Source organism: Eutrema salsugineum, unplaced genomic scaffold (genome assembly GCF_000478725.1).
Source record: "Eutrema salsugineum unplaced genomic scaffold, Eutsalg1_0 scaffold_13, whole genome shotgun sequence".
Taxonomy (NCBI): Eukaryota; Viridiplantae; Streptophyta; class Magnoliopsida; order Brassicales; family Brassicaceae; genus Eutrema; species Eutrema salsugineum.
Window position 1 is genome coordinate 2422103 of NW_006256885.1, and position 15398 is coordinate 2437500.

The following is a 15398-nucleotide window of genomic DNA, read 5'->3' on the forward strand; positions in this document are numbered from 1 at the left end:
TTGAGTAACTTAGTGGAGCTATACTTCTTGTGTTTTTTGCCTACATCCAATTGAATGCAGAGACCATTTATTCTTCGACTGCCCATACACCTCCCAGATTTGGAATGCTTTAGCAAGAGGAATACTCAAGGAAGACTTCACCTGCTCGTGGGAAGAATTACTGACTTTCCTTACTCACCAGAACCATGGTCACCTGAAAAACTTCATGACCAGGTATCTTTTCCAATTCCAAATGATCATCTACTTTGTTTGGGGAGAAAGAAATAGTCGCAGACACGGAGAACACCGCTCTGAACCGCGGCATCTTATACGAAGAATAGACAAAAGAATGAAAAACAGATTCAACTCCATTCGTCTGCTTGGAGATCGGAAGTACGAAGATGGATATCAGCTCTGGCTAACTTCATATCCACACTGAAGACTAGATTATAATTTTCATAGATAATGCTTTCTAAATTTGAAAACATCTGATGTAAAAACGTTTTTTTTTTGTTCGAATAAATTTAACATTCATTCAAAAAAAAGAAAGAGGTGAAAAAAAAACTCAAAAAAATAAGAAGTTCATAGATGAAAATGATAAAGAAGAAAAAGTTAAAAATAATGAAAAAAAAAAGTAAAAGACACAGAAAAAGATAAATAAAAAATTAGAAGTATGGAGAATATGAAGCCAATAAAAAAGAATAAATATGAGAACAAAGACTAAGACAAAGAAAATATAAATCGAAATAGAAATTAGAAGATGTATAAGACGAAACAAGAGATAGGGCAAAAAAAAAAGGATGAAGACCAATGAGGAGAAGATGAAGATTTGGAAAAGGGGAGGAATAAAACAAATTAGAAGACTCTGGATTTTGAGTTCAAATCCAAAGAAGCCACATTAAAGAAAACTATGAATATAGTATATAAAGACATGTTATTTAAATTCGTTCTTTTAATTATCTTTTTAGTTATGATGCAATTATTAATTTTCTTTATTTTATATTATTGCTTATTATTTTTTACTTTTTATTTGATTGATCATATGTTTTATATTGTTGTTATATTTGTTATAAAATTTATTATCAGTAAATTTATAACAAATGTGATTTATTTGATGAAACATTTCCGCCCGCGCAAATCGCGGGATAAACACCTAGTTATTAGTAGTAGTAACTTTCACTTCTTTTTATTTTACCTGCTGACACAACATCAAAAGAAGAGAGTACATAGAAGGAAGGATATCAGTAACTTTCACTTAATAATGAAAAAAACATATTGTTACACACAACAAATTGTGATTTTTGTTTCTAATCATAATTTGCTTAATTTTGTTTTGTAGTGAAGTGCATATTAAGTAAAAAGCCCATGTAACGAAATAAGAATTACAAAGCCCATCAGGAAAATTGAATTCATGTAGATCATCAGTATAATAGCCAATTAGCAGATGTTTTCACGCGCTAAATACGACACAAAGAGCCCCTCTAGTAAAAAAGGAAAACACAGACAACAAATATGTATAAGGGTAAAATGGTCAATTGGTAAACCGATATCTAGCACACAGTAATTTCCAAATTTCGATAACTTTCCAAAATCTAATGAGCCTCTCTCTCTGCATATATATAAACACGATACCAGAGTGAGATCACCTGTTCGTGTAAAACCATTACCAATACCTTCAATTTCTACTCTTTCCTTTCCAGTTTCTCATCAAATTAGCTCTTTATTTTCCATCGATCGATCAGAGAAAAATCATGGCTTTAATTGACAACTTTTCCCTGGAACCAAAACCCAAAAGACAGAAGATCGACAACAACAACGAGTTCTCGTCTTCGTCGACTTCTAGTAGCTGTGGTCACTGCTGGGTTTGCTACGGAGTCTGCACCGCCTGCAAATCAACGGTTGACAATCGCCAAGGCCGTTCGTTCGATTACCTTTTCGACGGTTTACAGCTAAGCCACGACGCTGTAGCGTTAACGAAGCGCCTTGTAACAAAACTCTCTTGTCTCAACGAGAAGAAACTCCACTTGGTCCTTGACTTGGACCACACGCTTCTCCACACCATTAGGGTTTCATCTCTCACCGAAGCAGAGAAGTATCTAATCGAAGAAGCGGGTTCAAATACAAGGGATGATCTACGCAAGCTGAAAGCAAAAGGAGATCCAATGGAGTACTTGACAAAGCTACGGCCTTTTGTTCGCGATTTCTTGAAAGAAGCCAACGAGATGTTCACAATGTATGTTTACACAAAGGGTAATCGCGATTACGCTAAAGCCATCTTGGATGTGATTGATCCGAAGCAAATCTATTTCGGGAAAAGAGTGATAACGAGAGACGAGAGTCCTTATACGAAGACGCTTGATTTGGTTTTGGCTGATGAGCGTGGAGTGGTGATTGTTGATGATACGCGTGATGTTTGGATCGATCACAAGAGTAACTTGGTGGAGATTAGCAAATACAGGTATTTCAGAATGAACAGAAAAGAGTCAAAGCCTTACTCTGAGGAAAAGATAGACGAGAGCGAAAACGACGGTGGATTGGCCAATGTTTTTGAGATTGCTCAAGGAAGTTCACAATGGATTCTTCAGAGTCGAAGAAGAGCTGGAGTCAGAGGACGTGAGGCTGCTGCTACAAGAGATTGACTTCAAACTTTTCAACAAAGAATCTGTTATTCTGTAGAAACTTTTCATATATGTAACTATGCAGAGTTATCTTGACTATGAGGAGAATGTTGTATTTTTAACTATTTCTTTCGCATCAATCTAATTTCTATTAGGTGATAATATATCCCCAAAGCTAAATGAGCTACAAAGCATTTTATTTACTTTACTTTATACAACCAAAAAAAGAAAAAGACTAAAAGCTGAGAAATCACATACATTGAATCGATTCAATCTTTGGGACACTCTTATTAGCAAAGACAAAAAAGCAACTTGTGTTGAGGATACTTCTGTTTCTTCCTTACTACGCTGCAGGATTTGGATATGCTTTGGGTTTAGGTTTCACTTCGATTTCATTAACGCTTCTTACAAAGATGGCTTCTGGTTCATGCCTGTAAAATCTCACACACAGAGCCAGTTACAGAGAATTTTAACACAAAACCAAATGCAAAGACAAATTATTCTAAACTTCAGAGGATTTTAAAAGGAAAAAAAGATACTTACGATTTCTCCCCGTCTTCAAATGTGTAACTTGAGGCAACAGCTAGTAGCTGACCATCTCGATTGAATGACAGTGCTGCGATACTTGTTAAATACTTTGAATACTGAAAACGAAACAAGTACCAAATCATACATTTCTGTGTCAACATTCTGAGAAAAACGAACACACAAAAACGCTCTTGTCATTTGACTAAACCTGATATAGCCTCTTCTTGTTGGTACCATCCCAAATGTTGACAAAACCATCACAACCTCCAGTTGCAAATGTGCCATAACTGCAGTTCAAAATCTCAGATTTCTCAGCATTATAATTAATAATCTAAAAAATATATGAATCAGTTGGATTATTTCTAAGATAAGAACTTACATCGGATGGAATGCAATGGCATTTACGGAATAAACAATATCCCTTCCAGCTTCTGATTTCCGATGACATTTGAAAGCATATCTAAGAACAAGTTCAAATAAATATGTAAGTTAAAGCCGTGGAAAAGAGATAAGAAGGGAAAACAAAATACTTTTTAGCTTGAGCAGCCTCTGATGGATCGAAAAACTCCATTGCAACCCTTCCTTCAACAGAGCTAAGAGCATACCCTGTAAAAATCTCGATATCAGATACTCAAAACTGAGGCTACGAAGTATACTTTGGAACTGGAAGAAATACATTAGCAACTCTACAGATAGCAAGCAATATGTCAGCTGATTAACCTGTTCCATTAGGATAACTACGAACACATCTGGTCTGGTATTTCAGTGAAGACTCCCTTCTTTGCTCAGGCTGAGACATGTTTCTGAGATCATAGACGTTTATATGCCTTCCTGCTGTTGCCACAACTAAACGGTTTCCGACAAGTGACAGAGAGTAAACACGCTCTGGTTGCAATTACGTCCCCGCCTGGTTGCGTTCAGGCCCACCAGCGCCTCTTGGATCCCAACATTTAACTGTTTTATCCCAAGATCCAGTGATAACTTGCCCTTTAACATCCATCATATAAAAACATAATGTGTTCAGCATTATTTTGAGGCAGTAAAAAAAAACAACTGAGAGCAACTATTTGAGTTCCGGACATAGTTACATTACAAAACAAAACGTTACTTTACAAAACAAACTTCACTGTCCATGAATGCTAATGTACTGAATAAAGTAACAGAGATTGCTCAACTATGAGTTACCTAACATCAAGAGCATGATTACCAATTTACCTGTAGCATAAGAATACTCAACACATCGCACTGGTCTTTTATGCATCCCCAAAATGTCCTCTTTGCCGACATTGAAAACAATCCTGAGGCATAACCAGAGAAAACCCACGCGAAATTACGAAAACTACAACGACTTGATGTAAAGTAGAAAACAAAACCGAGGTAGAAATCAACTTCTTCTTTGCAAGCCAGCCAATTGTAATATTAGCCCTCAGTGAAAGCATTCTTATGCCAACGGCCTCTTCTTCACAAGATTGAGACTTTGATGCACCCTTTGTTCACTGTTTTACTTCAGTACTCATAAATTAGAAGTTTCGGACTAAGAACTTTGAGTTCACTAAAGAGACATTACCGTCTGACTTTGTTGTCTGCGCCAACACTGAAGCCAGAGAAATCATCATGGAAACAGCAATCGAGTACTGAACCGCCATGTAAGAACTCTCCTCTCAGCGAATTTGTGCTCACATCATACAACCTCACAGTCTTAGATTCAAATACAGAACAAGAAACTACTTCAGATTAAGTAAGAAAACTTCAGTCAAATCAGTGACAAAAAAAAAAACACAAGCCAGAGACAGAGAAGTATTTCTATCTAACCTTATCCCATGAAGAAACGAGGAGATGATCACTAGCATTTGAAAATCGGAGATTAGAAATACCGTCGGACGGTGGATTCGAGAGCTTAATATTCATATTCCCGTTGAAGATCACAAATGCTAGGGTTTCTGGAGAAAGAGAGAAACAGGGGAATTAGGAAATGAACAAAAAAAAAACAAGTTTTGAATTTGATGGTCGATTCTATTTCAAATTTCAACATACAAAAAAAAAAAAATTTTGTTGGTCTGTTTGAATTCAAATCTGTGGAGCCAAAAGGTCGGTACTAAACAGTGGATACTTAACTTGTTGAATCTTTCAAAATAAAATAATATTTTACTTTTTTTTGGTTGTAAGGTTGGAACCTGATTATATATATAATTAGACTTAGACTGAAAACTAAACCAAAATTGTAACCAGACCTAAAAAAACCGTTTTATATCAAATCTAAATGTATTTAGTTAAAAATCTCTTTAAAAAGGATCAAAGTCAACGAATCACGAAGCTGGACCGTTAAATGTCTGATAGTAGCTTTGAATATTTGGGGGCATTGGCGTTAATGGGTTTAATAAGAAGGCCCATATTCTTCACATTTTTTGCAAGCAAAAGAGAAGAAGAAGACTAGAATCAGAGAAAGCGTCTTAAAATGTCTCTCTTCAAAAGCGGTTTGTCTGTTCATCCAGCTGACACGTGTAAACGTCGCCACGTGACGTCTCCGCCAACGCGTTTGGATAAATCACGTCCACTTTTTTTGCTTGTTGGGTATAACAACAAAGTGACATCGGCCTACAAGTGGTAACGGAACTCCCACGTGTCCTATTAACAAGCCCCGTTCTAGTTGCTAATACGGTACGCCACGCCACACCCAATCTTTTTCCTCACCTACACTCAACTCCACTGAAGTTAGCTCAACATTCTTTTCTTTTTTTTTTCTTCTTTCTTTAATTCCTTGATTATCGCTACGTATTTTGGGGGTATAATCCAGGTGTTTTATTAGACGAATATTGCCGAGTAAATTCAAAATATTTTTTTGAGAAATTCCTTAATGATTACTTAGTGATTCCTGCCATGCGTGGTGGAAGACTAATAAATAATTGAGATCATACTGATCAGATAATGAAAAATAATCTAGAAAAATTGATATAAATCTTGGGAAGATTAGTACCCAAAAAACGTAATTAGGCGTGTACGCGTTTGGTTATAAGGCGTGCCCCACACGACTCGTGGCGCGTAGCCAACACATAAGTCAGCTCCACGGGAAAGGTATGCTCCTTTTTTTTAATTTTAATTTAATTGTTTTAGTATTAGCTAAAAATTGTTTTTGGGTTTACCAATTTATTACATTTGGTTTTTGACTTTGAACCGGTCTCTCACTCCTGATGACTAATACCCTTGGATTAGGTCAGCCGTGACCAAAACCCGGTATTTTACAGTAAATTCATCAATATTTCGCTTGGTTTCTTTCAGATTTAGTTTACATTTCAAGATTTTGTTTATATATATGAAAAGAAAGAAAAAATCTTTCCTGGTTTCCTTTAGATTTTGGGAGGTACTTTTTGTAAATACAAAATTTATTAACATTGTGGTTATTTGCATAAAAATAAACAGAAGACATCAATATGAAAGTGTTATAATATCTGTTGACAGAATGAAAGGTGTTAAAATGTGATTTGATGATTTACTATGATTGCATATTTGTATCTTGATATTTTTATTAGACACATATTCAAGAGCTAAAATGTAATGCAATAATGATAAAATCATTGTTGAGATTATAATTTAATTTTGACATTACAAAATTATCTTTCCATATATTTACTGTTAGTGTTAGGCCTCTTAAGTAACAACAGAGTAAGACAATAAAGAGATAAAAATTTGACCGACTTAAAGCCCATCGGCCACGTGGTTTCCATATAAAAACAGAGTCCAAACATTTCTTAAGCACTTCACTCCATTTTGTTCTTCTCTCTTTCTCTCTCTCTCACACACACACACCATATTTGCGATAGACTCTGAAATTTCTCAAATTTCTGAATCTTAAACCGAAGAAGAAAAGACACAGAGAGATTCGTCTGATTATGGCTCTCGAAGCGATGAATTCTCCGTCGTTCACAATCCGCAAACACAAAATCGACTCCACAGAGGATTTGATGAACGACGCCGTTTTCATGGAGCCTTGGCTGAAACGCAAACGCTCGAAACGCCAGCGTTCTCATAGCCCTACTTCGTCGTCTTCCTCGCCGCCTCGATCTCGCCCAAAATCTCAGAACCACCAGGATCTTACGGAGGAAGAGTATCTCGCTCTCTGTCTCCTCATGCTCGCCAATGACCAGCCCTCTGATCACCAGCCGCAAACGCGATTTCAGCCGTCACCGCCGCCACAAGAATCGACAAGGCTTTCGTACAAGTGTAGCGTTTGCGGGAAAGCGTTTCCTTCGTATCAAGCTTTAGGCGGCCACAAAGCCAGTCACCGAATCAAACCTCCAACCGCAACCACCACCGATGATTCAACAGCTCCGAGCATCTCCGTCGCCGGAGACAAACCTACCAATTCCAACGCCGTCGCTCCCTCCGGGAAGATCCACGAGTGCTCTATCTGCCATAAAGTTTTTCCGACGGGTCAAGCTCTCGGCGGTCACAAACGTTGTCACTACGAAGGCAACCTCGGCGGCGGAGGCGGAGGAAGCAAATCAGTTAGTCACAGTGGAAGCGTGTCAAGTACGGTTTCGGAAGAACGGAGCCACCGTGGATTCATCGATCTAAACCTCCCGGCTTTACCGGAGCTTAGCCTTCATCATAACCCGATCGTCGACGAAGAGATTCTCAGTCCGTTGACCGGTAAAAAACCGCTTTTGTTGACCGATCACGACCAAGTCATCAAGAAAGAAGATTTCTCTCTAGGAATCTAATAATTCGTCTATTATACATATAATTCTTCTGTAATTTTCCGTTAAAAAACTGTAGTTTCATTTTTCTATCTTTTTTTTCTTCTTATAATTCTCGATTGGATTATTCATATATGTTAGGGATTGATACAAATTTGATTGATGGATTAATTTGATTAAGTCAGGATTTCGTTTATTGTTTAGCTGCTAAACTCTTGAGTGAGTCCACTCTGTATAACATAGGACACGTGGCATTCCGTGTGTGAACACAGAGCGGAAATAGTTGGGGAACGAGAATCCTTCCATGTGGATTCGTTGCCTTCATTAGCATTTAGCACATGTATTATTAGTTTGGTCCATAAATAACAATTTTTTTTTTTTTTTAAATATAAAAAAACTGTTTATTTATTCTTTGTCATACCTTCCGATATGGTTATTGGCCACTAAAACTAGTGTCTATAGCCTAGCTTTTTTCTTTATTCGTATTTAATCGTAATTAATTGCACATGCTAGTTAGCAATCCATGCATCATTATTTAATTTTGTTTTAAAAATGTTTATATCGAATCATAAATAGATGTGACCACGAATCTGTGCATTGGTTCTTAGTTTTTTAGGTATGTGTACTTAACTTGTGTAACTTTCTTGGCCACCAAAAATTAAATAGAAACTACCTTCTTTCTATCATTTGATTATTCTGTAGCGAAGCGAAGTGGAATTTTTTTCATTATATAACAGTGTTTGATTTTAGGATTATTTTTTCATGTCAACCCTCTGATCAATTGATTGTTTGATAGCGGATCAAATAAATATATTGATTTGGCTTTGTTTTGTTTTGTGTTTGCTTTGCTTTGATACTACTCAAGAGGAGACACAAAAATAGAAAGATAGAAACTGTATTCGCTCGTCTAAGGTTTCACCTAATCGCACTAATGAGAACCAAACACGTTATTAAGTGTAAAATCATTAACTAATACGCGTCGCAAATTCAATAGAACCACATAGGTCTTCGTTGATTCTATTTTCTCCAACATATTTTACTAATTCTCGCCGATAAAAACATAATTATTTAATTATAAAGTGATTGCCATTATGGTTTGGCGGTGCTTTGATATCTTACACCAAAAGAACACCACAAAACTATTTTTTTAATTTCATTGAGAAATTATTTAATTTTCTAAATATAGCGAGACGTTCTTAGAAAAGAGAATCCCAAATATAGTATAGACGAGAAGTAAAGAAATTATGTAAACGACAAGTACAAAAAGTTTTCAAAAGTTTGTAAGTTCTTCGACCTTTCGGAGGTAAGAATATCGAAAATACTAATATAATATCAATTCAATTCGTTCCATTCGTGTTCGTTTAGCATATAAACTGTGATGTTCTTGACGTGTTGCTAATTATAATCTTATCCAAACACATCTTAAAAAATCATTTTTTTGTTCTTATTATCTATCCAAGAATTATATTAAAAAAAAAAAAAGTTGATCACTTGGTCACCAAGTCTTGGTGTCTCTGTTGGTTGTACAATGTACTTAACAAATAGTAAGAATAATGACGTCATTTGTCTGGTTCGTTAAGCACACAAACACTGAAACACGTACGCCAGATGCATTGATGCGGCACTTAAGAAAAACGACAAGAGAAAAAAACGACAAGAAGTCTACACACAAAAAGAATGAACGACACATGGAAATGAAAAAACAAACGGCAAGAAATCCAACTCCTATATAAGTAAGTGGAATGATCTGTACTGTCAAAACCATAAGGAGCAACATGACAACAAATCATAGATTTAAATCATTTCTATTTATGTACATTTTTTTTCTTCATTAGAGAACAAAAGGCAAAGATTCCTTACAAGCTTTTCTGTATACAATTAAAGCTAACTTCATCGGTAACAAACACCACATTCTATTCTTCTACCTTTCTCTTGAGTAATCTCCAGAACAAGAACTTACTTAAAGAAACAGATAACCCCCATGAATCTCACTCACCTTGATCCTGTTGAAAACGATAAAGGCGGTTTCTGAGATTCTGAGGGAAGGCCGTGGGAATGTAAACATTGTTAATATCATGTCGTGGAGTGGTGTGAGTAGTCATAAACTCAGAGGAGATCAGTTTCTACAGTTGTGAAGTCAGGTTGGTTTGTATCCGGCTTAGTTGTATTATGTGCGTCTTCATGCTACAGTTGGTAACCTATCAAGAGGCATTGATTTGCTTGATTATATCAGCTGAGCAGGAAGAAAATGCAAAAGGGAAGAGAAAAACGCAGAAAGCAGAGAGATCATTCTTCTAACCTGCAAAGCTGCTGCTGTTGATAAGAATCCTTGACATTGTTCGAGCAAAACCTTTTCTTTTGAAGTTATATTCACCATTTCCGCCATTACTGAATTCATTTCGTCCACCTACCAATGACAGAAAAGAAAAATGCACTGAGATAAGGGGTAATAAAATTATGTTCCACAAAACACGAGCAATCCGTATAGAAACCACTCAAGACAAGTACATTGACAAACAAACGGGCTCTAGTGTCTGACCTAAGCAGCTAACCTAAAACTGGCTTCGTACCAGTAGTGAATACTCGAAACAGTTCAGTCTTTTGATTTTTTTTGGGGGGTAAAAAATGCATTACAAGACTCTCAGGAATTATTGGTTTCGAACATATGCATATAAGAATGGACAGCAGCGAGTTTCCATTTTCTATCTTATAAAAACCATATTCTCATGAAAACGACCTTTCTGCAGTGCTTAGTACTTACACATGAAGAGAGAGTATGTCGCAGCTATGCATTGCATTCTAATTTTTATCTTCTTCCAAGCAGACAAATTGCATAGAGGAGCGACAAGAGGATAAGCTTCATGAGTCATCATCATTCACGCTATAATCACTGAAGACAAGAAATTTACCTCCGATGTCAGCGAGAATATGGAGGACGCCATAGCGCGCATAACATCAACGGCTGAACTAACAGCATGCTTGAGATCTTGAATATCAACCTAACAACACAAAAAATCATGAAAAGCAATCAGAAAAAAAAGGAGTTTAATGGTCAGTACCTAAGGGTACAAAATGAGCCAAAACAAACATATCAGAGTAATGCAAAAGGCATTTACCACAGCTTTTCCAATAATTGGAAGACGAAGCGTGCTGGCTTTCAAGGCTTCAGTTGCTCCTGACAAGGATTTTGAATGATCTCTGTCTAGAAAAGACCATGCTTCTAAATAATCCATCTACAATTTCCAAATACAATGATTTAGCTAACGAAAAAAAAAAACACAATTATACAAAAACAAGTCATAATCTCGTTTCTTTACACATGTCAAACGTTTTGAACTTTGAAATAAACATGCTTTCATGTTTCTTAACGTGTTTCCTTGTCAAAAATTCAGGATGCCATGAGATGATGATTTTAAGCAGTTAATGATATCAACTCCCAGAGGCAGAGCTAAGAATGTATCATACAAACACAACCCATCGACACTCCACATTAAATTGTAAGCCATTAAAAGGGCAGTTATCATTTGGCAGTAGTTGAATTCTATTCAGTTTACGTTTCCTGTTACAACAAGAAGTCTCAACTTTAGAAATACTAAGCAACATTTCTTAAGATAGCTGCATAGTCTCAAATACAAAACTTCAAAGGTGCCAATGAACTTATAAGGTAAGAAATTGAAACATGGAAACCTTTCGTGTTTACAGGATACAAATTATGAATTTGTTAAAAGTTCATATTCTTACCTGCTCCTTCAAGATGGAAGCTAGTTTCAGTTTCTGCCTCAGCAACAGCAATTTGATCTGTTTCAGAGTGACAGAATGGCGCAACTCCGAGATTGATACCCAGACATTCCACAGGTTTTTCTGTCATAAAATAAATCGTGCATTAACCGCAATGTGTCTAGTTATCGGACAAAATCAATAAGTCGACTATCTATAAGAATGCCCTATCATAACGATAGCTAGACTTCATAAAATTTTCGTGCTTAACCTCATTCATACTTTCATCTGTGTAATGACATCAGTATCAGATAAAAATTAGCATGCAGCACAATCCAAAATGTAGAAAGGCACAACACTTAAATCAAACCCTTAACGAATCAAGTTTATTGCATGAGCACGAAAATGTGTACTTAAGAGGCTTAAGCATATTACACTGCAGCAGTGGCTAAAAGTAGATTACAAATCATGGGTTTCCTAAGTCTGCTGCAGTGGCTAAAAGCACTTACGATCCAAGAAGGCCTACACACGGCACATCCATAGATTCACAGTTACGAACATAGCATTAATGCGTTTATGTAAAAGAAAGGATACCTCTGCACTGTGGCTCTGCACCATGAAAGTTGAGTCAGCCATCGCATTGGCAAACCGCCACTGCAGATAACGGTTATACAGAAGCCTCAACAAGTGGGCATCCATAACGCGATCCTCCCCAATTTTCCCCCTCCTAATATCAGCAGAGAAACAAATAATTGAAGGCAAGGTACGGTTATAAGCGTTCATTTGTTCAGAAACTCCATTTCTCACTCGAGAAGGACTAGAGAGAGCCCTAGCTTGAGATGATGTAGCTGTTCCCCAAAGCTTACTTGGTGAAGCAGGGCGAGTAGCACCCCTTACTGGAGAAGCCATACCACGAGGAGACGATGCCAATGGACTATCATTAGAGAACCGTTTCGACTGACTGAACTTTGATGACATACTACTGGTTCTCGGATTTGGGCTAGAGCATCGAGGTGAGCCAGGGTCCTGCAACCGCCTTAACCGGCTATTAGTCTCTTGCCAGAATTTAGCAGAAGCCATAGTATCACGCTGCAAGCTTCTTGTTTTAGAAATTTCACCATTGACACCAGAACCACATTCCTGCACACCATTAGTGCTACCAGATGAAACACTATCAGTATCAGATGCAGTGAAGTCACAGGAAACACTAGAACCCAATCGTGGATGTGTGCTTGGTCTTGTCTTGCTCTCATCCTTCAATTCCAAATCTAAACTCAGTTTGGCATCAGCAGAAACCCTAGAACTCTCATCAGCCGGATAATGCTGCAACATTGACCTTCCCACAAACCCAGATCCAAGCTTCCCTCTATTAGCACTGTCACAAGCCTTGCTTCTAGAAAGCGAATTCGGCACGGATTCGATATTTCCCCTCCGGGAAGCGCCCGGCCACAGTTGCTGGTCCACCGGCTTTGAGTTCTCCCTTTGATCTCGAACCGGCGTGGACCTCCGCCTCTCCGGAGTAGATTTCCGGTGGGAAACCGGCGTGGTAGTCTCCTTCTTCTTGCTAATCGGAAGCGAAAACGACTCCCCTTGAAAAGAAACAGATAAACTCCTGGTGGAAGTGATAAGCATCTTGGTGGCCGTCGACATTTCGGTGCCAGTAACAAGAGAAGCAGCTGCCGACGGCCGACGACGGTCTACCGATTGGGACCGTTTGGGTAACAAGGAAGGCGTCTTACTCAAATTAGAAGCGGAATTCGTCGCGCGAGAGAGCAAAGGGGAAGGATATCGCTTACTTGTCCTCAGTATTGCAGACGAAGAAGAAGAAGAAGTCGACGACGATGTGGTAGTGGTGGTGGTGGTGGTCGTAGCGTTAGAGGAGGTGGAATGAGAATGAGAATGCGAAGGAGAAGGAGAAGGGGATAAGTAGCGTGAGGGGACATTTTTGAGTCTAGGTCTTCGTTGTTGTCCGCCATTGTTGGTTGTGGGTTGAGGTTTGTCTTGCCGATCTCGAGGTGGATTCCTATTGTCAGTGCTGGAGATTGCTGCTTGAGGAATCGCAGCAACCATTCTCAGACCTGCCTGCGAGAAATATCTCGCTTCTCTTCTTCTTCTTCTTCTTCTTCTGCTTCCTCTGCTTCGTCTTGGTCTTCGTGATCCTCACAGTGCATTACAGAGATTTGTCACTTTCCCCAACTTAGCTAGAGCAAATTTTCAGAGATTTCGGTGCGAAACAAAGATCCCAATGAAGTTTTGCCAAGGATTTTGCATTAGCTTAACTTCACAGCCAAAAGAAAAAAGAGGAAAGAGAGAGAGAGAAAGAGAGAGAGAGAGAGAGAGAGAGAGAGAGATGTGAGAATGGAGGTGGGGTTTCTGGTTTTGGGATTTTCTGAAACTTTAGGATACTTGTGTGAGCTCATTTTTATGAACTTTTTCATTTTTTTCACTCTCCTTTTTTCGATTTAACTCTATTTATGAAACTTTAGCTAATTCGTTCGTTTTCTAGCCATTTAAATATTGAGTTAAACAAAAAAAAAATATTGACTTAAACAAATCCGAAAAATTTTACATTAATGATTTGCCGTAACTATATTATATAAGTAAGTTTTTTCCCGGTGAGCATAGATAACGATTTTTTTCTTTTAAAATTACGGAAGTTTGATATAATCATTTACACATTGAGATACATTAAATTCGATGCTCTTTTAAAACTTTCAAAGAATCGATATATATACATAGTTAATGATGTATATACAATATATAAATTTTGTAACTAACTTTACAGTTTCTTCTTTTATTTTTCCATTTAAGCTTTGTTCAATTGATCTTTAGATTGTTCCTGTGGTGGTTTGGGAAGGTGATTGTCAACATTAAGAGTTTTTTTAAGAAAATGAAATCCAAAGGCAGGGAATGAGTATCTATTTTGCTGTTTTTTTTTCTTTGGTTTGATTATGCTAACTGACTATTGTTATTCCTTATACCGTATCAATGGAGAAAAAATTATGCAAGGCAGCTCATCAATTGAACCAGTAGTATCTCCATTAGCAGCTGAAGCAAGAGTATTACTAAGGGCACTTCAAGGAATGAGAAGACTAGCTTATGAAGAAGTCTTGTTTGTTGGGGACAACAGTGTTCTTTTTAGGAGCGTTAATGCAATGCACAACTCGAGTTAGTCGTAATGTTGATAGGCTTGCTAATCGTAATGTTGATCGAGTTCATTTATGTATGTTAATCGTAATGTTGTAGAGGAAGTTGATAGGCTTGCTAAGATAGCTCGAGAGCAAGCTCAAAGCTATAAAATATCTTGGTATGTAATATAAACTTTGTATTCACAGTTGGTAATAATATAGTTTGCCGACAAAAAAAAAAAAACTGACTATTGTTATTTGTTTCAGTTTTCTTTTTCAATGCAGAATTTGCTGCAATAGCCAACATGAACCCCGAGACATGTGTATATGGCCCTGGAGATGTGGAAATATGCTGGAGCCAAAAAGCTTTACTTATGTTATGTTTACTTTAGAAAGCTAAGTTTCTTGGTATATGGCTCTTGAGACATGAATATTTTTTATTTTTTTTTGCAGAACCTTTATGTTATGTCTTCTTTATGAAGCTAAGTTTCTTGGTTAATTTTGATGATTAAGATATTTGTCTTTATAAATAGAAGAGTTCATCCATGACTATCAAACTCCTATCATTTCTAGGCTTTAACAAGTTATGAAACTGAATGGGAGGTTCGCTTGTCTCAATTCTTTCACAAAGATTACCTGTTGAGACATTTTCACTATGAAAGCGGTCTCTCTTATCTCTGTCATAAACTGTGACATTGAAAAGTAAAAAATGAGAATGGTGATATCAACAGGGT

At 37.2% G+C, this 15398-nt stretch overlaps 4 protein-coding genes across 5 annotated transcripts; 2 read left to right on the plus strand and 2 right to left on the minus strand.

Annotated features, from left to right (window-relative positions):
* The first annotated feature begins 1730 nt into the window (after positions 1-1730).
* On the plus strand, positions 1731-2618 carry LOC18024247 (RNA polymerase II C-terminal domain phosphatase-like 4). Its single transcript, XM_006406419.1, has one exon. It carries the CDS (start codon positions 1731-1733, stop codon positions 2616-2618), a length of 888 nt encoding a protein of 295 aa, XP_006406482.1.
* A 265-nt stretch (positions 2619-2883) lies between these two features.
* Positions 2884-5033, minus strand: LOC18024248 (mitotic checkpoint protein BUB3.1). The gene is given in 9 exon segments (XM_024159241.1): positions 2884-3028; positions 3141-3241; positions 3334-3412; positions 3505-3585; positions 3656-3731; positions 3846-4112; positions 4341-4423; positions 4693-4823; positions 4938-5033. Coding segments are annotated over 9 exon segments (1002 nt in total). The 3' UTR covers positions 2884-2940.
* Positions 5034-6866: 1833 nt separating this feature from the next.
* On the plus strand, positions 6867-8170 carry LOC18024249 (zinc finger protein AZF2). Its single transcript, XM_006406421.2, has one exon. The coding sequence runs from the start codon at positions 7013-7015 to the stop codon at positions 7841-7843; it is 831 nt and encodes a 276-aa protein (XP_006406484.1). The 5' UTR covers positions 6867-7012; the 3' UTR covers positions 7844-8170.
* Positions 8171-9597: 1427 nt separating this feature from the next.
* LOC18024250 (protein SNOWY COTYLEDON 3) lies at positions 9598-13880 on the minus strand. 2 transcript variants are annotated; one of them, XM_024159934.1, is made up of 7 exons: positions 12131-13880; positions 11561-11680; positions 10936-11052; positions 10729-10818; positions 10581-10629; positions 10119-10226; positions 9598-10017 (listed from the first exon to the last, which is right to left on the minus strand). In XM_024159934.1, the coding sequence occupies exons 1-7, from the start codon at positions 13604-13606 to the stop codon at positions 10004-10006; spliced, it is 1974 nt and encodes a 657-aa protein (XP_024015702.1). In that variant the 5' UTR covers positions 13607-13880; the 3' UTR covers positions 9598-10003. The 2 variants fall into 2 exon arrangements, with proteins under 2 accessions (XP_024015702.1, XP_006406485.1); XM_006406422.2 differs by lacking the exon at positions 10581-10629.
* Positions 13881-15398: the final 1518 nt, after the last annotated feature.

Coding starts and splice junctions, on each gene's coding strand:
- LOC18024250 (XM_006406422.2), bottom strand. CDS start 13,606: ATGGTTGCTGCGATTCCTCAAGCAGCAATCTCCAGCACTGACAATAGG. Junction 10,227..10,728: donor TATTCTCGCTGACATCGGAG/GTAAATTTCTTG, acceptor TGTCATTGGTAG/GTGGACGAAATGAATTCAGT. Junction 10,018..10,118: donor CAACAGCAGCAGCTTTGCAG/GTTAGAAGAATG, acceptor GCCTCTTGATAG/GTTACCAACTGTAGCATGAA.
- LOC18024249 (XM_006406421.2), top strand. CDS start 7,013: ATGGCTCTCGAAGCGATGAATTCTCCGTCGTTCACAATCCGCAAACAC.
- LOC18024247 (XM_006406419.1), top strand. CDS start 1,731: ATGGCTTTAATTGACAACTTTTCCCTGGAACCAAAACCCAAAAGACAG.